This window comes from Stegodyphus dumicola, chromosome 7 (assembly GCF_044657685.1).
Source record: "Stegodyphus dumicola isolate Sdum_Otavi_A_Nest chromosome 7, ASM4465768v1".
Classification (NCBI taxonomy): domain Eukaryota; kingdom Metazoa; phylum Arthropoda; class Arachnida; order Araneae; family Eresidae; genus Stegodyphus; species Stegodyphus dumicola.
The window spans coordinates 30,192,153-30,215,945 of record NC_140774.1 but is presented as its reverse complement, the minus strand read 5'-3'; the positions used below and the strand labels follow the sequence as shown (position 1 = coordinate 30,215,945).

At 32.7% G+C, this 23,793-nt stretch overlaps 1 protein-coding gene across 2 annotated transcripts in view; it reads right to left on the bottom strand.

Moving 5' to 3' along the window:
• The window catches only part of prtp (thioredoxin domain-containing protein pretaporter), a 57,753-nt gene extending 33,984 nt beyond the window's left edge, over positions 1-23,769 (bottom strand). Inside the window, exons 1-3 of one of the 2 annotated variants that reach the window (XM_035351415.2) lie at positions 23,602-23,769; positions 10,821-10,914; positions 6,376-6,434 (exon numbers count right to left, since the gene is read on the bottom strand). In XM_035351415.2, the coding sequence (XP_035207306.1) occupies positions 6,376-6,434; positions 10,821-10,914; positions 23,602-23,765 (317 nt within the window). In that variant the 5' untranslated portion in view covers positions 23,766-23,769. The other variant, XM_085820041.1, reaches the window with a different exon arrangement.
• Between the last annotated feature and the right edge of the window lie 24 nt (positions 23,770-23,793).

Genomic DNA, 23,793 nt, shown 5'->3' with positions numbered 1-23,793 from the left:
ATTTGTTCGGTGTGTTATTGTGTTTTAATTAACAACTCTTTAATTCATTTACCAAATAGATAAAAAAAAGAGGGTCTCAATAAAAGGTTGTATTGCAACTGTGCAGAGTATGTAACAGATATTTTTTCGATTATATTAAGTAGTAAGATAGTAAATAAATATAAATTTATATATTTAAAAATTTATTTACCTTAATTATTTATAATTTTTCAAAGTATGATATTTTTTAAAACATTCTCCTGGATAAAGAGACCGGTTTTCCTATCACAAGTACCAAGTTTTCTTTTCTCCCTCCTTTAACCTTCCAATTGGAACACACCATACAGTCCTTGTGTTTATAAGAAAAAATAAAATGAGTATTCTCATTTAAACATTAGACAGTATCATCTGTGGATAATTGGTCGGTTTTTTTTTTTTTTTTGTGTGTAGGAGCACAAAAGTCTTTGATTAGACTCATCAATAAATTTTCTCTATAATCTAATATGATAGTCGGTTTGTTTATCTCTTTTTCACTAGCATTTTCAGTCATCTTTGATCTTTTTCTCGGAGGTTGTAAACCAGAAGATTGTTTTGTACTAAACATTGTGACCTTCTACTTTCAGACTTCTTTCTTTCAGACGTTGCCTTTTGGCAAATCTTAATACTTACAAAAAGGTATTAAATTATATTGCCACTTGGCAAGTTTAAATAGTTACAAAGGAACATTAAATTATGTTACACTACATAGCTAACAACAGAAAAAAAAGACATTAACTATTGCATCTCAAGAAATGATAATTGCAAATATAAGCAGCATTAAAGACATGGAGATGTTGAACTGAGAATAAGTTATTATTTATTCTTATGTTTCATCCCACTCAGAAAATATTCATAATTCATTTATGCTAAAAATAAGTTACTAAGTGGCTAATTAAACATATTAGAATTATTTGAAATAAATGTCGGTCTGAAAATTTAATATATAGCTGGTGGCACGTTTGAAGTACGAAGTGTAACCAACTAAAGTTTTTTACAGGCATTTTCTTGCAAATGGAAAATAAATACTATAAATTTACATTATTTATTATTATTGTTATTTATTTTTATTTGATAAATATTTAGTAAATGAAATTTGAAATTAAGTTCAAATTCATTTAATTTGAAATTTAGTTTTATTTTATTAAAAAATATTCTGGCCTAGCAACTTCTTTCAGATTCATTTCAGAACTTCATTTGGCCGCATATAATTTGAGCTATTTGCCTTACTTGATTATTTAATAGCGATCACATGGTGGTATGCTCGCTTGGCACTTAGTATGTAGTTGCTTGCTCATGTCGCCATCTATTAGCGCCAATGAGAAGTGCAGCAGTGTACGAGTTTCGCATGCTCTTGAAGATGATCAAGACCTTGGGATTTGATCCCAGGTCTGTTACATGAGAGTCGGATTTGTTAAGAATAGAGCATTTAATTAATATTATGTGCAGTTTCAATGGCATTATTGTTTTATTGTTTTATTATGTTTTATGAAACTGGCATCACTATTATTTTCATCATTCTAAAAGTTGTCATGTAAACAATAAGACATACGCAAGTTCTTTTTACATTTTTTGTTAATAAAGTCCAAAATTCAATTAACCATCACTCTGTTTGTTAATTTTATAACAGGTTATGGGTTTTAGCGACATTTAACCGCACAAATAAATTAACGATGGCTATGTTGATGTATTTGAATCACGGATTTTTTTTTTTACTTCCTGGTTAATGACGACATAAAATGAAAGCTAAACATTTTTTTCAGTGTACCAAATTGGAATGTTTATCCAACTGGACTAATTGGAAATTTGAAATATACTCTTTATTTGTGCTCAACGATTGTGCGGGCATCTTCGATAATTCCCTTATCGAGCCAAAAGCTCCGGAAGAAAGCGCGAATGAAAAAATGATATGCAAGTACAACGAAGCCGCAAAAGCGTATGCAAAGGTGAATGCGAAAACTGCTGTGATCATTCGCACAAACATATCACTGAATCTGTTAAATTTCATACGTATGCATGGTAATTCTGCACTAGCGATATAGAATGAGTAATTTTGAGAAGATGTCAAGCGTGAAGTTGGACACTCTTCTGCAACAGTTTTTCACTTTTTGGATCGAGAAAGACGAAAGTCTAATGCAATCGCTCGCACGCTTATGTACACTGTGGGTGGATCTTCAACATGAGCAAGAGTTGAGCGGTGAAGGAAAGTTGCCACAGAATTTGCTAGCATCGAGAATCTTATCTATTCTTCCTAATGACGAATATATCGAGTTCAAATCACAGTGAACTCAATGCCAAAGTCACCTGAAAAACTGATTGAACAGATCAACATGCGACTGCAAAGAAGAAATCAAGAGCTTAGAAACGAAAGTACGATAACATTTGTGGCAAATGCTAATTATAGCTCAAAACATAGTGGAAAGAAATGGAAGAAGGGTGGTAAGAAAACCTCAGATGGTCAGCCAATCCCAAGCCTTGACAACAAATAATGCCAAAACGATGAACAGACTTAGTAAGACCAGTGATGGTGTGAAAGGTTTCAATGGCATCTGTTTTCGTTGTAATACACCCAGGCACATTGGTAAATTTTGCTCAGTTTTCCCTGACAAGCCAACCACGACGAATGGCAAAACAGAGACCTTCTTTGCAAATACTCAGTGCTGTGCATTTGCTTGTCAAGAAGATGATTGTGGCTGAAATGTGTGGCTTAAAGACGATGGAGCCACAGCACACATTACAAATTCAGCCGAGTATTTCAAGATGTACCGTCACTTTGACAAACAAGCAGAAATCACAGTCAGTAACAGACAATACCAGCATATGGCTGTGGGGACATTGACATGTGCGCGATGGTTGGAAACGTACAAAAATCTATTGAGCTGACTGATGTACTGTAAGCATCAGAAATTGGCAAAAATTTTTTATCAGCCTCAAAGGCAATGAAGCAAGGAATCTCGAACTTTGGTGATTCAGACGATATGATTTGTCATTTCTTTCCCAAAGAGACCCCCAGATAATATACTTTTAGAAGCCCCATGTTCATCAAATGGACTCTTTGAAGCGCAAAACCATTCTAACCACAAGGGGGTTCTGCTGCTGCAGCCTACTTGATTGACAACAAAATGACGACTCCTTTTCCTGAGACGGCAATGAAGACGATGACAAAATTGCCATTATCACTTTGGCATCAAGGAATACAGTACGTGAAACAGTACTCGTGCCAAAATACTATAGATTCTATCGACGATGGACTATTTTGTGAGCCATGTGCATATGGTAAACAAAGTCGACGAATATTTAAACCAAAACGATTCAAAACACAAAAGTCTGGTGAGATAATACTAGTGATTAAGGACGATTACTCTAAGTTTCGACATGTAGAATTTCTGAGACATAAAGAAGAGACTGTGGATAAAATCAAGCAGTTTCTTGTTTGAACCAACAAAGATGGTATAAATGTGAATAAAATTGGTCACAGACGGTGGTCGTGAATTTGACAATGATAAATTGGTGAAACCAACTGATGATGCAGGCATCAAGCTGCAAATCACTATGCCATATACACCAGAACAAAATGGATTGGTTGAAAGAGAAAATCGTACAATAATTAATGCAGTTCGTACTATGATCAAGAATTCAGGCCTACGACAGTTCTTATAGGCAAAAGCAGCATCTACAGCTGTGTACCTTCTCAATCGAACTGGACCAAGTAAGACTACGGGAAAATCTCCGCTTGAGGAATGGTTTGGACGCAAGCCGGCAATCAACAGATTTCGAGTTTTTGGATCAGCTGCATTTGTACATGTACCAAATATCAACAGAGGTAAATTAGATGACAAGGCTATAAAGTTCTATTTGGTTGGTTATTGTGATGACGATGGGTATTGCATTTTCATACCATCAAGGAATGATACGATAAAAAGTGCCAATGTAGTGTTCAATGAACAGCAAATTGGCCCTGCTTCCCAACCTTCAAAATTAGCATCTAACACCAGTCTATCAAGCGGCATGAAGTTTATTTTGGAAGATGTACACGGTGATGCAGACACACAGGAAGTTGGTGATTTGTGCACTGATGAAGATGAACCAACACAGATGACCGCACGTGCATTGCGAGACCGTTCAACTATCCAACGGCCTGTCAGATTTAATGAATACGATGTGTATAACAGCATTCTGAAGTTGGAAGAGCCTAAAACATATGGCGAAGCAACGAAGTCTCCTGAATACGTCAACTGGAAATGAGCCATGGATGAAGAAATGGCTTCGCATGCCAAACATAGAACATGGCAACTTGTTGAGCCACCTAATGGACATAAAATCCTCAACAATCGCTGGATTTACAGAGTGAAGACAAATCCCAATGGCTCAATCGAGAGATTTAAGGCCCGTTTAGTAGCAAAAGGGTACACCCAGACAGTGAATATCGACTACGAAGACACATTTAGCCCGGTGTGTCACTATGACACTATTCAAGCTCTAATTGCAACGGCAGCCAAGGAGAATCTCAACTTATATCAAATTGACGTGGAGACGGCATTCCTTTACGGTGACCTACCTGAGGAGATCTACATATATCAACCCAAAGGTTATAACGATGGAAGTAAGAGTGTACGCAAGATGGCTTGAAACAAGCTGGACGATGTTGGAATGCCAAGTTTACTGACGTACTGAAGAAACATGGCATGATACAAAGTAAATCTGACAACTGCCTGTTAATATGAAATGATTATGGACATAAGATGCTGATGGCGATTTATCTTGATGATGGCATTGTCGCTGTTCAGGACAAAGCAGCATTCTTCACATTTATGGATGAGCTCAAGCAACATTTAACATTCGAGTAACGACGTTAAATTGTTTCCTTTGTCTATAAGTTGAAAGTTTGAAAGATGGCTCATTCTTCCTGCACCAAGAAACATTTACAAGAAAGATATTAGAGCGATATTGAGATGCTAAGACATCACATATCCCAGTAAAGAATTTGAGTCTCAAGGTCAACTATGGTCAACTGAATGATGACGGCATGATCAAGATCAAGGAGGCGAAGCCTCTCAGCAATGAAATTCCATACCGATCAGTAGTTGGTAGTTTGCTGTGCTTGGCGATGGGAACCTGACCGGATATTGCTTACGCAGCAAGTTTGATGTCTCGAAAGCTGAACAATCCCTACAGAGATTGATTGGGAAATCGTACAAACAACATTAAGGTGCCTTCGCAATACCATAGGACACGGCATTATTGTGTACAATAATGAAGATGATAGAAGGTTGATGTTTAGTGATGCAGATAACAGCAGCTGTGCAGAAACATGAAGGTCTCGAACACATGTTATTTCTTTCTATGGTGGATGTGCAATTACGTGGCGAAGCAAGTTACATGAGGCCATATCCAATTCAATGACAGAAGCAGAGTTCATGGCAGCAGCTGATGCTATGAAAGACCTGATATGGTTGAAGAGCTTGTTCAATGAGATAGCTAATAATGTCTCATTGCCTATCCTACAAATTGATAATCAGAGTACTATCAAGTACATCAAAAATCCAATGTTCCACGCATGCACAAAGCACATTGACCAAAGGTACAAGTTTGTGCAAAGTTGTGCTCAAAGGGACATTTTCAATTAGGCTAGGTCATAGGTAATGAAAAACGAGCAGATATTCTAACGAAGGCTCTTCCAGCACCTCAGTTTCATTTCCAGAAAAAGTTGATTGGTGTAAAATCAGTCACTAAGTAAATATGAACAATGAATATTTTTTATGCTTGAAGAAGGCTGTTAAGAGTGCTGTGTGTGTGTGTGATTATGGCAAAGCCATGAGGGCTGTCTGCCTAAGGGGAGGGATGCCTTCGTGGAGGACTTTCTAAGGGAAACTGGATCGTATACACATTACACGTGGGGAAAACCACGAAAACGCCCATGCATCCAGGCCGTTCCCACGATTCGAACCACGTACCGAACTACTCATGTTCAGCGACTTTACTGCTTGGCCACTGGTGGGCACGGAGGCTGTTAAGAATCGAGCATTTAATTAATATTATGTGCAGTTTCAGTAGCATCATTGTTTTATTATGTTTTATGCATCTGGCATAAATATTATTTTCATCATTCTAAAAGTTGTCATGTAAACAATAAGACATATGTAAGTTCTCTTTACCTTTTTTGTTAATAAAGTCAAAAATTCAATTAGCCATTACTCTGTTAATTTTATAACAGGATTCTCTACAATTATTACAAAAGAGCTCCCACTTGCTGAAATTTTCACTCTATTAAATTGAATATAATACATAAAAATGAATCAGACTTCAATTTAATGTAAATTTTTAGAGATATTTTACTATAAGCAATAAAAGCATTCTTACGATGGATATCCTGAGATTCCTTCTAAAGCACACAAAGGAGTTTCTACTGTACAATCCACCTGAAAAATTTTTGAATGCATGTAAAACATTGTAAGACAAATTACAAAATAAAAATTGCATTTAACAGTCGAAAAAATTATGGGACATTTCTCTATTAGGAAATAAAAATTAATTCCTTGCATTAAATACTAATTTGCAGCTACTTTATTATGGTAATTAAAGATATAGTTTAAATAACTTGCAACAAATCAATGAAAACAAAATGCCAATGAAATTTCACATTATTTCTGCCAAATTTCTGAGCAGCTTCCTTGAATTTCTACTACATGATACACATGAAATCTAGTGCACTAATAAAAAGGATCTCAATAACTTGAAAAATTTCATTAAAATATACTTTTCTCCATCTCAAAATGTAATAAATATACATCAACACTATTGTAACTAAAAAAATCAGGAACGATTCTATTATACATGATTTGAATTTATTATTCAATATTTATTACATATTCTTTAAAGTAATTCTGTCCAGTTACAATTCACTTAGCAATGTTTTCTCCAACTCTTGAAATTTAAAGTTGTTTTTGTGAAAAAGCTTTTTAAGTAATGCAGTAAAGTTTATTTTATTCCCTCTTTGGACTAAAAACAGAGACCGTGAAGCAGCAATCTTATCCATGAAAGTAAGGGGAAAATGCTTAAACAATGTCACATGAAATGAATACTGAGCTTCTGGAGCTATATTTATTTTCGCCAAAAAGTTTAGAACGACAAGAACACTTTAAGCAAAGGCTTTAGCATAGTACCAAATCCATGAATTACCTCCCACAATTCAGTCTATAAATTACTTCATATAAACTCAGTAAAACATTAAAATTCTTTGTTAACAATTTTACCCAGTTAATAGAAATTCATGATACATGATAACATGAAAGTCAGAAAATAAACAATCAACATTACCTTGATTTTTGAATGATTTTGATATGATCTTTAGCATGTTTTACTATTTTATTGCCATTCATTTGATGGTTGAGCTGCTTCAATATTAAAAGTGAACATTCACGTATCATCACTAGCAATAATGAGTTAGAGTGTACATTGAGAAAGCATGTCAATTAAGCATAATGTTTTTGGAGCAACTTGAGAAATAACATGCTGCAAATCCAAATGATCAAAACTGTTTAACAAGATCTAAACATTAAACTATAATCATTAAATATTAAATCTATGACTTGATTGATGTGTTGCTCATTAAATAAAATGAATGGTTTATTAGAATGTGGTTATCTTTAACAAATTGTCTGCCTTCCTTAAATATTTTGTTATTAAAGGTTTATTGCAATATTTCAATATTTTTTGTGGCAGAAATTTAGTTGTGAACACAAAATACAAAACATGGTTTTCACTCAATTACGTTTACCATTTTGGGAAGTCATTAAAGCAAAAATTTTTTATTCATTAAAAGCAAATTCATTTACTAATGATAAAAGAAAATGAAACACAAATTGTAGTCAGATTTTGATGAAACTTGTAACAACTTCTGAAAAACTTTGTAAACAATTTCTTGCATCTGCATATTTTAAATAAATCCTTTTTGATACATTTTGATTTACATCAAATATTAATTTTCTTCAGTTAAAAGTTTTAAATAATAGATTGTTACATAAGTACGTATCCAGGTACTAATCATTACCCACTGATTTACATCATTACCCACTGAATACTGGGATCATTACCAATTGATTGATTCAATGGGTACTAATCATTACATATTGATTTACTAATAACACTCCTTGTCAGCTTTCCTGCAAATGTTGCAACAAAATAAAAAGCTGTTTTAGATTCTTTTATTAAGATACAATTTTTTATTTCCTTCCTTTTCTTGGTGATATACTCTATCATCTCATCAAGGAAAGATGGGGATAATTTTATTATTATTTGCTGTTGTTGTTTGTTTGCTTCAATGTCAACTTAAGACCAGTTAAAGTAAGGGTTGATCTTTAGAATATGGTAACTGGTAGTTTGGCGACATTTTGGAGGCGATAAAGGTTACTACCTGGGACTTTGGTAATAATGTGAGCAGTACTCAGTTCCGATTATGCATTATTTTGTGTGAGGGAAATGAGAGATCATGGGATATGTCATGTGATATTAATGGACGAATTACGGTTCTTTAATCGGAAAAGGGGGGAAATCGGGAAAAAATTTGGAAATTTTGTATTTGGCTTTATTCTGTGTTGTGTGAAACAGTGTTCGTTAGTTTTTGGATCCCATGGCCCTAACTAAAGTGAATTCGAAATGGGTATTTAGTGGGATTGAAAGGGGTAGTAATAAGTGTTTCTTTAAGGTTGTGCGAGATAGAAGTAAAGATGTTTTATTAAGTTATTTATTTTACCTGGTACCTTGCTGTGAACTATAAGTATGATTTTAAAGATCCTGAAATAGGCACACATACGCTTGCTTTTTATTTATCGGAGGAAATAAGAAAAGTTTATCGGACACGTAATCAAGATTCTGAAGAAGATTAGTTAGTATTTTTAATTATTTGATGATATTATTTTTATGCATTGTTCTAAATGTAAGGTGGAAGTAAAGTAATTTGGTATTATTGGGAAAATTGTTATTAGCAATGATTTAGTTTAAAGTAATTAGGATTGTAAGCTAATTTTTATTAATTTAATGTATGTGCTTATTTATATTTTAAGTAGTGTTTTTGAATTTAATTATATTTTAATTAAATGATAGTTATTTTGTGAATTTGATGTTTGTAGGAATTTGGTATACGTTTTAGTTGAAGTAAACGTGCATGGAAATAATTTAAATATTTGACACTAAGTATTTGTAATGTTTGCGGTATGAATTCGTTGGTGACGTTTATAATATAATAGATGATTTAGAGGTAAAAGTTTTTGGATATTTTATTTATTTTATATGTGGAAATGTTCATATTTGGAAAGGGTATATACTTTTTCGCGATCAGGCAATTTCATATATGTTCTTTTTACCGGGTTAAAGATTCAGAAAATTGTCATGTATTTTCGTGAAATTTTCTAATTTATGAGAAAAAAGTAGTGTACATGGATATGGTGAAGAGTGTGCGCAATGCCATTTTTGTGCAATTCTGGGATTTTTTTTTTAAGTAAAAATAAGTCGACGTGTACATGGTTTAGTGATATTTGAATTAAATGATAGTTATTTTGTGAATTTTATGTTTGTAGGAATTTGGTATACGTTTTAGTTGAAGTAAACGTGCATGGAAATAATTTAAATATTTGACACTAAGTATTTGTAATGCTTGCGGTATGAATTCGTTGGTGATGTTTATAATATAATAGATGATTTAGAGGTAAAAGTTTTTGGATATTTTATTTATTTTATATGTGGAAATGTTCATATTTGGAAAGGGTATATACTTTTTCGCGATCAGGTAATTTCATATATGTTCTTTTTACCGGGTTTAAAGATTCAGAAAATTGTCATGTATTTTCGTGAAATTTTTGTAATTTATGAGAAAAAAGCAGTGTACATGGATATAGTGAAGAGTGTGCGCAATGCCATTTTTGTGTAATTCTGGGATGTTTTTTTAAGTAAAAATAAGTCGACGTGTACATGGTTTATATGTATGTGTTATTTTGAAAAACACGTAAGGAGTATGGTATTGTGCACTTTTCCCAATTTTGCAGTGAATATTTGTCATGATTAAGCAGTTTTGTTAGATAAAATTTCTAGCATAAGTGTAATTCGGCTAGTAGATTGTTGGAAGAAGTGTTCAATAGATAAAAAGAAAAGAAACATGTTTTTACTTCGTGAAGACAAAATGGCGGCGGGGGAAGAGGGTTGCTGTAGGAGAGTTGGTCGCCAAATTTTTGCCAAAAAATTGCCAAGTTACCATAATCTAAAGATCAACTAAAGCAAGTATACATGTGTCCTTGCTTACCTGTATTGTCTTTGGAAACAATTTCCTGTAGAAAATATTCAGAAAATTAGTAGTTCATCTTGTCTTACTTTTTACTATATCTTGCATTACTTTTTAGAGCATGCATTTATTAGATTTATCAAGAAATAAAGAATCTATTACTTCAAGGCATGTAGTATTTTGCTAAAAAAAATGTTCAAATTCTTATGCAATGAAACTGCACTTGACAGAAGAAAAAAAATGGAAATATAGGTTGAACAAAACTCTTAACAAAATATTAGAATAAGAATTTAGGGTATTTAGTTGCTTTTCTATTTAACTCAGTTCATACTAAGGCAGAGACAGTTATCAAGATTATGATTTGATGAATTATTTTGAATATGATGGCCAAAGAATACTCAATGGAAATAAAAAAAAACCTATTTCATTTATTGGCTGATGTTGAATACATATTTCACTGTCAAAAAGTGCTAATAAAGCATTGATGGTATATTGACAGAAGATAAGATTTAGAAGGAGAAAATCAATTCACCTTAGCAATAACAATTTTCTGATTTGGAGAATTAACATTATACTTTTCAGCTAATTCATCCCATACTGGCTTCAGTCGTTTACAGTATCCACACCTATAAATAAATAATACTTGTTAAATCAATAGAATAAATTATGAGTTCACATATCTAATATACTGTAATTAATAATTTATTAACTAAAGCAGACCCTGAGTTTAACCTTTCCAGAATTACACAGGACTTTAAAATTAACACATCTGCAAATGCACGGCATTCATCTCTCGGAAATAAATAAAAAAAGTTTTACATAATATATTCTACATAAATGAAATGCCACTACATTAAAACCACCTGTTTAACATAAAGTATAACCAGCTTTCGGCCCTCAAATCCACCAAAACCGGGTAAGGCATTGACTCGACAAAGAGTTGATAGATAGTCTGAGGTATCTGGTACCAGGCATTTACCTACTGTGCTTGCAATTCCCGCACATTGCAAAGTGGTAGTGTTCCACTTGAAATTGGCATACTCGCACTTGCCTTTCAATGAAATTGAGCAGAAGATATGATTTGTTAGACCAGGTAACTTTCTTCCATTCTTTTGTGATCCAATGCCCATGTTTCCTTGGTCCATTGCAAATGCTGTTGATGATAACATGCCATTAACATAGGGATGTAATTTAGGCAGCAGCTATGTAAGACCATATGCAGCAGTGTACACTACAGTAGGTGTTGAGACACACAATCTAGGTCACCACTCTTGTAGCTACTCATAATTTCTGCCACTGTAACCCACTAATCATGGCAAACAATGCTTATTATTCTACACTCTCCTCTGGGATCAATGTGACATGGTCGGTAAACTTCTGGATGATTGACTTGGCATTTCACCATCCATCATACACCACTTTCAATCCACGTATGTGAAAAAAATACATGCTGAAAATAAAGATTCTATCACAGATTAGTAATCATCATCATAGTATTTACTATATTTTCTAGTGCATAAGATGCAATTTTTCTTTAAAAATTTTGTGTCTAAAAAACTAGGTGCATCTCATATAATGATGGCACCGGCAGCAATGGGTGAAAGATCGATAACGCATATGCAGGTTGCATGTTAACCCTTAGAATGCCAAGGCCTTTACTTACCTGTTTCTTAAAAAAAGTCTGAAATTCAATTTGAAATTCACATAAATTTCTCCCCCCCCCATTCATTAACAAATAAATAGGTATGAAGGTTTTAAATGGCATTGTTCCTATTTCTTAACAAAGGAGCTTTCTTCCTAAGTGTATAATAAGATCTCTTTAACTAAAGATAAGAAATTACAAAAGAATCCTTTTAGGGCAAGACTGTCCACAATAAAGAAGAACTGATACATTGTATTTGGGAAAACTATACCTTAGGTTATTGAGTAGTTTAGGGAGAGGGTGGAAACAGATCATGCAATCTCATCTGGATAGGAATTTGGACAGTGATATTCAATAAATGTTGATTTCAATAATATGTAATATTTTCCTATTAAATTGTAGGCTAAAAGCAGGCTAGGAAAAACAAGTACATTAACCAAATTTTTTTCAATTTTGGGGTCCTAAAATCAAGGTGAATCTTACACAAGGGAAATGCAGTCTTGGAGGAAGTTTTTAATGATTTTATAGATGTTGCGTGGGCAGCAGATGTTGTGGAGACACTGGAGGATGGTGGGCCACCATAATGAATCAAAAGCATTTTTGAGACCAAGATACCAGATGACCAAGTGCAGATTGCTTACTTTTTTAATATTCACTTGGTCTAGAATTACTTGTACAGTCTTGTCTTGGACCATTTGAATTTGGGAATCAGAAAATCTGCACACTATCTTAGAGTTTCCTTTGCATTTACCAAAAGTAACACTATTAGGTTGGTTTTCTGCATCATTTGTTCTCTGCCTTTATTTCTTCAAGGAATTATGTTTTACAGGTCTAGTGACACTCTCAATCGTCAGCCAGCGATATGCATTGCTGTCAGAGAATTAAATTGTTCTGCCTCTGCTAACACATCAGTGCACACACAATCTCTATGCAAAATGGAACTCCTCCACACAGTGCATGGTGTGTTACAAATGTTCTTTAGCATTATTTTACAGAACAACATGTCATCAGTCGACACTTTCATAACATGCGACCTCTCTGATCCCTAGACCTCAATCAATGTGCTTTTTGCCTTTGGAAGCATTTGAAATGTCTGGCAAGTCATGACAATCCAAGAACTTTACCTGATCTTAAAGCAGCATTTCACACAACGTGCTCAACATTTCCCTCGCACACACTTTGATCAACTGTGGAACATGCCATCTTGCAATTTCAGGATGGTTGCTGAAAATGATGCCATCACATGAAACATGTTTTGTTATAATAAAATTAGTAAAGTTGTAAAAATGACGTAAAAATATGGCTAAATGTTTAATTTATTAATACAGTGCCCTTTGGTCATATTTTTGACTAATTGTTTTTTCACTGAAAGACATTCCCATCCTTTCATTAAATTCACCACAAAATTTCATAATTTTCTGGTAACTGGTTTCACCTGTAGGCAGTTCTGAAATAACAATGTGTGTATGTGTGTGTAAGATAAAAATACAAACTTTAATTTGAAATAACTCCTTTAGTTATCTCCCCTTTCCAACCTAAAAATAATAACTGCTCATAGTAAATCATAGAACTTACTTGTTATCCCATCAAACGAAACTGTCCACAAAATAGCACAATTTACTACTAATTATAAATAAGCATGACATCACAACACACTCATAACATCTGTACTTCTATTTGGTGTAACTATACTGATTCTCGATTACCCATATTTTGTTTTGATGAACAAGGATATTAAGGAATTGTTACTGCTATATTATTTTCTTGCATTTTGAAAAACGGATTAAAATCTGGGACCTGAAAGCTATATATATATATAAAAGCAAGGATTGTTTTCAATCTATGGGATCCTACCATAACAACAACAACAAAAATAACTGCATACTACCCGTTTCATGATGGGAGCCTCAGTCACCAAACCACTCTCTTGGGATGGCACGCTAATAGGATGTAGTGTTTTGTTGGGATGGGCAATTTGCGCTTATAAGCCTAACTTTGGAAAAATGTTCACATTAAATTCGTGGTTAAATTGTTCAAATTTTTCGCACATTATGAGAGGAAAGTCGTTGTTAGAATTAACATAAAAACTATCATTATATTTTCTTGGCCATTCAAAGCAGGAAAAATGTTTTGCTAAATGATACACAAAATTTTGCCTGTAGAAGATTCTCTAGCCATACACTAAGAGGAATGAATTAAACCTCTGAAACAAAAGGTCACATACCCTCATACTGCCAAAAATAAAAACAAAAGTAATCAACAGCATTAGGAACATGCCCAAGTATCAACCTATTATACCAGCTGATGTAGTTAATGGCCAGTTCTGTTTATTTACATTATTTATTACTGTTTATTTACATGATTTCTGCCTTGATTGTGAAACAAATATGAAAAATAAAAAAATATTGCAATGGATGGAGGCAATATTCTAAAGTATTGATGAACAAAAACGACAGAGGGCTATATCTAGTTGGCAAGATAGATAATAATTGCATATTTTATCTAAAAGTTCATATGTGGTACACCTATCCTAAGAGTCAATTTAAAATAAAGTGACCACATTGGCAATGAGACAAAGTGGGACAAATGGAATGAAATGAGAATTATAATTTAGTTATGAAAGCAGACCAAAAATTCAAAAAATATATTTTATTATATACATTCCTATACTTGTCTATAAATATACAAAAATATATTTATTATTAACAATTGGTAACTATAAAAATATTTGTAAAAAACAATAATTTGAATATTATGTTTTTTAATTAATTTAATATTTTATTAAAAAAATTATGATTTACTTTAATTTAATCAAAAAATTATGATTTACAGTTATATTTTTTATCCAAGTGAATATTTTGCAATAGATTCAGATCATTTATTAAAATATTGTGAAATTTCTCACATGAATTGAACAAATTATATTTTAGGCTTAATACAGGTTTTAAAGTTTTAATGTTCAACTGCATTTCTTTCAATTGTCCATATTTTATTGATGCTATAAAAAATACGTTCTGTTGCTGCATTTGTTCCTGGAAGGGAGAGCGTGTTTTCTACAATTTTCAAAATATATTCGTAAGGAATATTATTCTGTTTAAAATGGAGGAATAACTCCGTCCACAACGAACATTTACTTTTTTCGTCAGTAACGCATCTTTTTCGCAATGACATCTCATCAAAAAGATCATTTTCGCAAATATTATTTTTTAGAAAATAGTTACTAATATATTAAAACGATTTTTCCACATATTCCCATAAAATCTCCTTTTTTAATGTCACCCAATGAAAGTTTTTAATATCCTCGAAGTGAACTGTCTGCTCTTCAAGATATTCCAAGCAGTTATTATAAAAATTTCTGACTTCTTTCAGAAAATCAGGTCATTTAATATGGCAACTTGTTCTTCCAACCTAGTGATGTCCTTTTGAATAACTAAAGGAATGTAATCGTTATCAGTTTTATTCTCGCAATTTTGTTTTTAAATTATTGATTTCATTTGACATTTTTGTAATTGACATTTTCTCCCCTTCAATAATTTTCACAACATTGTGAAATAATGTACTTGGTTGTGGATAAACTGAAGACGAATTTGTGATGTGTCATTTTATAAAGAAAACAGCTGCAATAATCTTGGACATTTATCTTGTGATAAAAAGTATGATTTTAATGGTTCGTATATATTTTTTTAATATTTTCTGCAGCCGGTAAAAGAGCTAGCCATAGTGTTTTGCTGTAATCAATAATTATTTTATATTCGATTTCTGCGTTTTCATAAAAATCCTTCAAACTTTCGACACGCACCGTATATATATATAAATACGAATAAATTTTTGAAATAATATTTTCAACATCCACTGAAAGTAAGTCAGATGTTGTTTGAATAGTACTGTGTAGAAAGTGCTCTGCACAACCTACTCTAATAATTTTTTGGTTCAAACGTTCGTTAAGTTTCGCAAAACCGTTATCGATGCCTCTTCTAGCTTTTCCACCAAAATTTGCGTTAGTGTCAACAATAAAATTATTGCCTATTGTAATTTTATTGTTCAAATTATTCTTTTTTAAAATAGTACTTACTGAATAAAAAATTATTTATGAAATTTCACCCGGCAGCCGCCCAGATGGTATAGAGGTTAGGGGAGCCTGACTGCGATACCGAAGGGCCTGGGTTCAAATCCAGGAGAAGGCATGGTTGTAACTATCTGTCCCTTCATAGAAGGTGATGGTGGCCCACCTATAAGGTGCCTCCATAATAAAGAGACCACCACGTCTGGCCTTAGTATAGATTAATGGACTCTGTTACAAAACTGTAACTGTTCACAGTCTGCCATTGGGGAAAAAAAAAAGTTTCACCCAGCAATGAAACAAAATCTAATATTCTAATTTTAATTCCTTTTTCTGGATCAAAAAGTCTAATAATTGTGGGAAATAATTTTAAATTTTTGTGGTTGGAAACATCATAATATATGGACATAAAATGTGCATTTATCTAATTCTTTCTGGAATTGTGAAAACGAATTTGGTGAAAACACATTACAAATAATTGCTTCGGTTTTTGTCCTTGCATGTGCAAATATTTTGTCGCACAATGTTTTGATCATTTGCCACGTACAAGCAATTCATCTGAAACTTTGTGGTTTATGCTGTGGAAAGCAAATAGCCCTTCAGCTAATGCTAGCTGTTCCTCTGTTAATAATACATATTCCTTGACAAGACATAACAACAATGATTGAAAACCACCGAGTAAATCTAACTCGTTAATTTAGTTTACTCTGCATGCATTTTATTTCTTTATATTCACTATAATAATTAATAAATAACAGGTAATATATTTTTACAGTACATTTAAAATAAGAAATGCAGATGTTTTCTAAAAAGTGGGACATTTTTTTAAAATCGGTGGGACTGTCCTGCTGAAATCGGGACTTGTGGTCACTTTAATTTAAAACCAATTTATATATGATGCACCCAGCTCTGAGATACAGTTGGCACCCGATGCATATGTGACATGGCTGACTTATAAGGGTTAATGGATAGGATATTGTTAGCTGCATATGGTAGATAAAATAATAATAGACTAGGACAATTCCCTGGGGGAAGTTTGTACACACAGCATTCTAAATAGAGCTTCTGGTAAAATAAAAGGGCTAATCTTTGGAATATGGTAACAGGTAGTTTGGAGACATTTTGGTAAGGCGATAAAGGTTACTAGCTAGGACTTTAGCAATAATCTGAGAAGTACACAGTTCCAATCACAGATTATTTTGTCTCAGAGATCATGAGACATGTCATGTGACATTTATGGATGAATCAGAGTTCTTTAATCCGAAAAGGGGGAAAATTTGCGAAAATATCTGCAGTACTTCATACCATTTTGTATGTCTAGCTTCATTCCATCTTGTATTTTGTGTGAAACAGTGTTGCTTAATATTTGGATCCCATGACCCTCTCTAAAGTAAATTCTAAATTTTTATTGCATTTATGTGATCATCCAAAAGAGTTGCTTGAATGGAGCATAAGTGTATGGAGTATGGTAAGTTAGTATTTTTAATCATTTGAAGATTAAAAATACTAACTTACCATACTCCATGTTATATAAATTTGCCCTGTAAAAACAAATTTCTGTACACGTTTGTTCCACTACTTTCCAGAAAATTCCGATTGTGATTTTAGCTAATAAGCACTTAGAAACAATTTCGCACGTAATCTTCATCATGATTAAGCACTTTTGTTCCATAAAAGTTCTAGCATAAGCGTAATTCGGCTAGCAGATTGTTGGAAAAAATGTTGAGTAAAAAAAACACATGCCTTTACTTCGTGAAAACAAAATGGCATCAAAAAAAAAAAAAAAAAGTAGCAGGTTGCTGTAGCAGGGTTGGTCGCCAAAAAATCGTCAAGTTACCATAATCCGAAGATTCACTAAGAAAAGGGTCCAATAAAATAACAGAAACTGAAGAGAGCCTTTTTCTAAAGCTCAGAAACAAATTGAATTGAATGCTGATTATTTATTAAACAAGGCATCAGTTTTTTTTTTTTTTTTCAGAATTCCACAGAAATGATTGATGCAATTTTTGTAAGATCCATGCCAACTTTCAGAGTTCGGTGGTAGCCAACTTTCACTGACGACCACATAATACATAATCACTTCCTAAAGCTCAGAAACAAAGTGACTTGATTGCCGATCATTTATTAAACAAGGCATCAGTTTTTTTTTTTTTTTTTTCAGAATTCCACAGAAATGATTGGTGCAATTTTTGTAAGATCCCTGCCAACTTTCACCGACAGCCACATAATACATAATCACTTTATAGTAGTGTGTCATTTTAAACTGAATCCATCTCAAATAATTCTTACAGACATTCTTCCAATCATAATATTCATATTTGTAAACTGAAACTTAACCAACCAAAACAAAGTGAAATCATAACTGAATTGGCCTTAATCAACCCTTCATTCGAAAAATATCCATTCTACCTCCACTTCTTTATCCTAGTGACTTGTTCTTGCCTACTGTTCCTTCATTTTTCAAATATACAGCAACTATGTTAAGAATATTCTTGTAACTATTTTAAGAACAAGTGCATTTTTTGCACACACTTATGTGTGTCTTCATCAATAAATAATTGCCTACAGTAAAAAAAAAATATTGAACTAGCCAAGACAGCATTTCCTCCTTCATTAATGCTGTTACATCTTTAAGTTCTAAAGCATCAACATCTAAATATTATTTATCTGCGTTAGAGAGAAAGTGTTGGAAATACAGTCAAAAGTCGATAATTTGGACACCCATAATCTGGAATGATCTATAATCCGGAGCTCAAAGCTACAAACTTTCTGCGCATGCGTCGCGTTGATGCATGCGCGTAAGACCTTTACGGCTGCGCATATGCACGTTTAATGTATAACGGACGGTATACGCTAAAATTATCTAATTATCTATTTCAGTTAATGTTGCAGATTGCGTTGTTCCTTAATCTTCGAATTGGATCCGGCTTATTATTTTTTGCAGACTGTTAGAGCAATTTTATAAAAGTAAGCTTGAACTTTCGATTATGTCAAATAGAATTTCAGATGCTAGAGCTCCCAGAAGGTTCTACAAAGTGAAAGTATGTTTCGATGTCCATCAAACAAAAAGTGGAATTGCTGCAAAAAATGGATAAAGGCATATCCTTTGTTTCTCTAACCATTCCGAAATCTGTTTATCAATTTCACGCTGCTCTGCGGGGGGGGGGACACCGTGGCACGCAATGAATTGGAAGTTGATCTGTCAGCACTATCCTTATCTTCAGGGCAGATGTTTTTATTTTATTTGGCTTATAATTCCTTACTGAATGTAGTATTTCATCACGATGTACTCCGTCTTTGATATGATTTAAATCAAATTCCTCGTCATTATAATTCGCTTCCGATAGTGAAGAAAGTGACACAGAGGTTATTGAAAACAAAAAAAATTCGATTGACAAATTTGTCGATATTCTCGACACAGCAATTATAGGACTTGAACAGCGGAACTTTGTAACAGAATTATGTCTGTTTATGGAATTAAAGAGAAAGTATTATCACATAAAATGAAGCAACTTAAACAACTTACATTGAAAGAAATGTTTAATAAAATAAACATACAAGCTTTTTCTTTTTGTAAATTTTGATACCCTTTAGATCATAATTGTTCTTTATTTCATAAATTACGGTTTCATATTTTTAATTTTATAATTTCTGCATGCCATCTTACCAGATTTAAAATGATGATCTATAATCTGGAAAAATCGATAATCCGGAATCGCCGAAGTCCCAACCAGTCCGGATTAACGACTTCTCACTGTATAAAATACACAGTTGGTTATCTGCTATCAAAGCTACAATTATTAAGCTGCAAAACAAACAGTTAATTTCAGGTTTAGTTTCTTTGTAAATGAAAAAATAGATGCAGTGAACCATATTTAACATATAGCGTGAACTAGCATCCCCTTAAGAACTCCTCCTCCAAGTCATCAAGGGAGCCCACCAGCGGCCGAGCGGTAAAGTCACTGAACATTCGGTCCGAGGTTCGAATACCGCAAATGGGCAGGCTGCATGGGCGTTTTCATGGTTTTCCCCATGTGTAGCGTGTATATGAGCGAATTTCCTTTCGAAAGTCCTCCACAAAGGCATCCCTTCCCTTACACAGATAGCCCTAGTATGCTTTGCCATAATTAAATAAACCAAACCAAATCGTCAAGTGGTTTATAAGACACTTTCATAATAATTTAGCCAAGAACAGAATAATTCAAACAAGCCTGCCTTAGGAGGAAAGAATAGAAAATTTCCCAGAGGAAGCTGTATTATATTAATATTATATGTGAGAAAAGCAATGAAAATCTCAATATATTTTACTAGCTCATTTTAAATGAATGGGCAGCCAACTCATTCATGAATCAGAAAAAACTAGAGCATACTGATCTCATCAACTTAACCTCTCAACATTATTTTATGTAAGATTAATGAATAATATCAAATTTTAATAACTTCCAGAAATATTGGTTACTAATGTTTATCTAACAAGACATCAATTACTAAAAATATTAGAGTCTTAGATGAATATATAAGTGAAGTTATCAAATTAAGTGAGGCACCACAAAAGAACATATGTAAATCCTTTAGATGATGTAGTTTTTAGCGTGTATGGTATACATTTACATGTGGGGGTGTCTAACATAAACAAAACTTGATAATTTTAGCAAAGCTCAAAGAGATCTAGCAAGAAACATAAAAATCAAATACAGTCAAAAGTCTTTAATCCGGACTCGTCGGGACTTCGATTCCGGATTATCGGTTTTTCCGGATTATAGATCATCAGTTTAAATCTGGTAAGATGGCATGCAGAAATTATAAAATTAAAAATTTAAAACCGTAATTTATGAAATAAAGAGCAATTATGATCTAAAGGGTATTAAAATTTACAAAAAAAAAGCTTGATATTTATTTGTTTACTTTATTAAACATTTCTTTCAACGCGCGCATGCGTAAAGCATACATTACACATAGTCAAAATTAGAAAATTGCAACCAGAAAACTATTTGATGTGTATTCATGATACTTATCATGACGAGGAACTTGATTTAAATCATATCAAAGATGAAGTACATCGAGATGAAATACTACATTTAGTAAGGAATTATAAGCCGAATAAAATAAAAACATCTGCCCTGAAGATAAGGATAGTGTTGACAGATCAACTTCCAATTCATTGCGCGCCACGGCGCTACACAAATCGCTGCTACACAAAGCAAAATTACAAGACAAAGAATTGCACAAACTCAGTATCCATGTACACATCGACCTATTTTCACTCCAAAAAAAAAAAAATTGAGAGAATTGAACAAACTAGATATTGCACAACCCCTTTGCCCATGTACACCTTGAACTATATTCACTTAAAAAGTCAAAGGAGTAGCCAACAAAAGCTGGATGGATGGATGGAAACAATGTGAAATTGTGAATAAGAAATGTTCAGTAAAAGCGTCCTGTTGCCTTTAAGAATCCAAAAAGTCTTTTAGTTTGGGACATGTTTGGATCCCATCAAACAGATATTGATGAAAGAAATTGAAAGAGTTTATTACAGACATAGCTGTCATTCCAGTTGGATTAATGCCATTAGTTCAAACTTTAAATGTGTGTATCAATGAAACCTTCAAAGAAAATATAAAACATCAGTGAAATACACAGATGTTAGGATGTGAAGAAACATTTATAAAAGGAAGCAAATGCATCATTCCAGTCTAGAAGTAGAGTGTGAGTGGATAATAAGAACATGGACAGAACTCACAGTCTAGATGGAACAGAAGATGATTATTTATTCATGGATCAAAGTAACAGTGATGATGAAAATGAAACAGAATTCAATGATAAGCCTGAAGATATAGAATTCAATGATGAGCCTGAAGATATAACAGAAGACAACTATGATGAACTTTTCATGTTATTCGGCAATGAAAATTTTTAAGTTCATAAGGGATGTCATTTCTTTTAAGTAAACAGCATTTATACATGCAGAAATTTTAATTTTTCATCATGCTCATCTTTTCCTATTTTTACATCCAGCATATTATGTGTGCCCTTAAATTGATATTTTTTTGTAGTGAAAATATGCTGGAACATATGGCATATTAATATATGAGGATGCAAGAAAAGATTTTTATGCGAAATTCCAAAGAAAATGCTCAATATGTGTAGTAGCAACAAAATTAATTAAATATAAAATTTTCTCTATACAATTTTAAAGTTGAAATATTTTCACATGATATAATCAGCTTAAAATGAAGACTAAATACTTTCATTAAGATACACCAGTTCAGTATTAATTAACCAGCTGTGATTAACTGATGACAGCTGGTTAATTAGAGTTATTTATTATAGTAAAACATAAAATAGCACCCTATGTGTATACGTTCGGAAAGACCTTTCTAAGAAATGAATAACATTAAAACAATTTATGATATAAGATCAGGAAGTAAGGATTCAGGAAGGATTTATGATATAAGATCAGGACACATATGCAGATGACTTGGATCATCCCAAGTCATCTGCATATGTGTTATCGTTCTCCTCAACCTTAAATTATAAAATTTAACTAATAGGTTTTTCTTTAGCATCTTTTGAATTTGCATATAGATCTGTAACGTTTCTTGCAAAAACTAAATTTTTCATATTAGAAGCAACAAAACATCCTCAAACCATTATGCCTTTAGGTCTTCATCAAAAAATAGTTTATTCATCACATTTAAATATATTGATTTGTCTGCAAATATCTCATTGTGCATATAATGCATTTTGCAGGCATCATGTTCGATTCCATTTTTTTCCTTATTTGCAGAGAACTTCATGCTTGAAACTTGGCCATTGCAACCAGAATTCCTAATGACCCATATGACTGTTCAGGATTCATTTTCATTGCAAAACATTCTTTAGATTCAGCTTCCAGTTTTACAGTGCTGACCTTACACTACTTTACCTACTTTTACAGTACTGTAATGATTTCACCAAATATTCATCATTTCATAGCATATTTTTTTATTGTGCTTTACATTAAAAAATTTTGTGACATTTCAAATGTATAACCACCTTTAAAATGTAATATAATTAAATTTCTGATAGAACTTGTAACTGCTTTGCATCTTTTTGTCATGCTAATTTCAAATTTGAAATTATTAAACGATTTTGCTGAAAAACTAATAGTTGCAAACTACAGATAAGACGTATTTTAATTTAAAATAATAATAATAAATGTAACAAGAGATTCATCGATTTCTTAGCAAAACTTTTGAGCATCTAAATTAATATATGAATTTGATTTTGGTACTTTCCATTTTATTTTTAGAAATGTTTTAAATATCTATTTTAACAATGAGCAAATTTTAAAATGAATAGAAAAGTTTCAGTTAAAAATTTGAATTGCCATTTGTTTAATATCTAGTACGTGTTTTCTGCAAATGAATTTCAAAAATACAATAGTCCAAAAATAAGTGTGAACCAAAGTAATTACATATGGGGCAATTTTAACATTTTTAAATATACATAAAAATATTTTAAGAATAGCATAATATTTAAAGGATTTTTTTTTCTTTTGATACCACAATTAAATACTTTTAATAAATCTTACATAATAAAGAAAATTCAAATCCCCGACTATTTTCTTACCAAGGCGCAAAAAAGTTTACAAAATGAGGAACTCCTCCTCCAACGTTCTGTTTAAAAGTTTCAGAATCGTATTTTTTTACTCTATCACTGTACAGATCGCTGCATATACAAAATTTAAACACAGAAATACACGCAAATATAGCTATGAAGCATTTCAAATACATCGCTGCTCACAGTTTCCACTCTAACGCC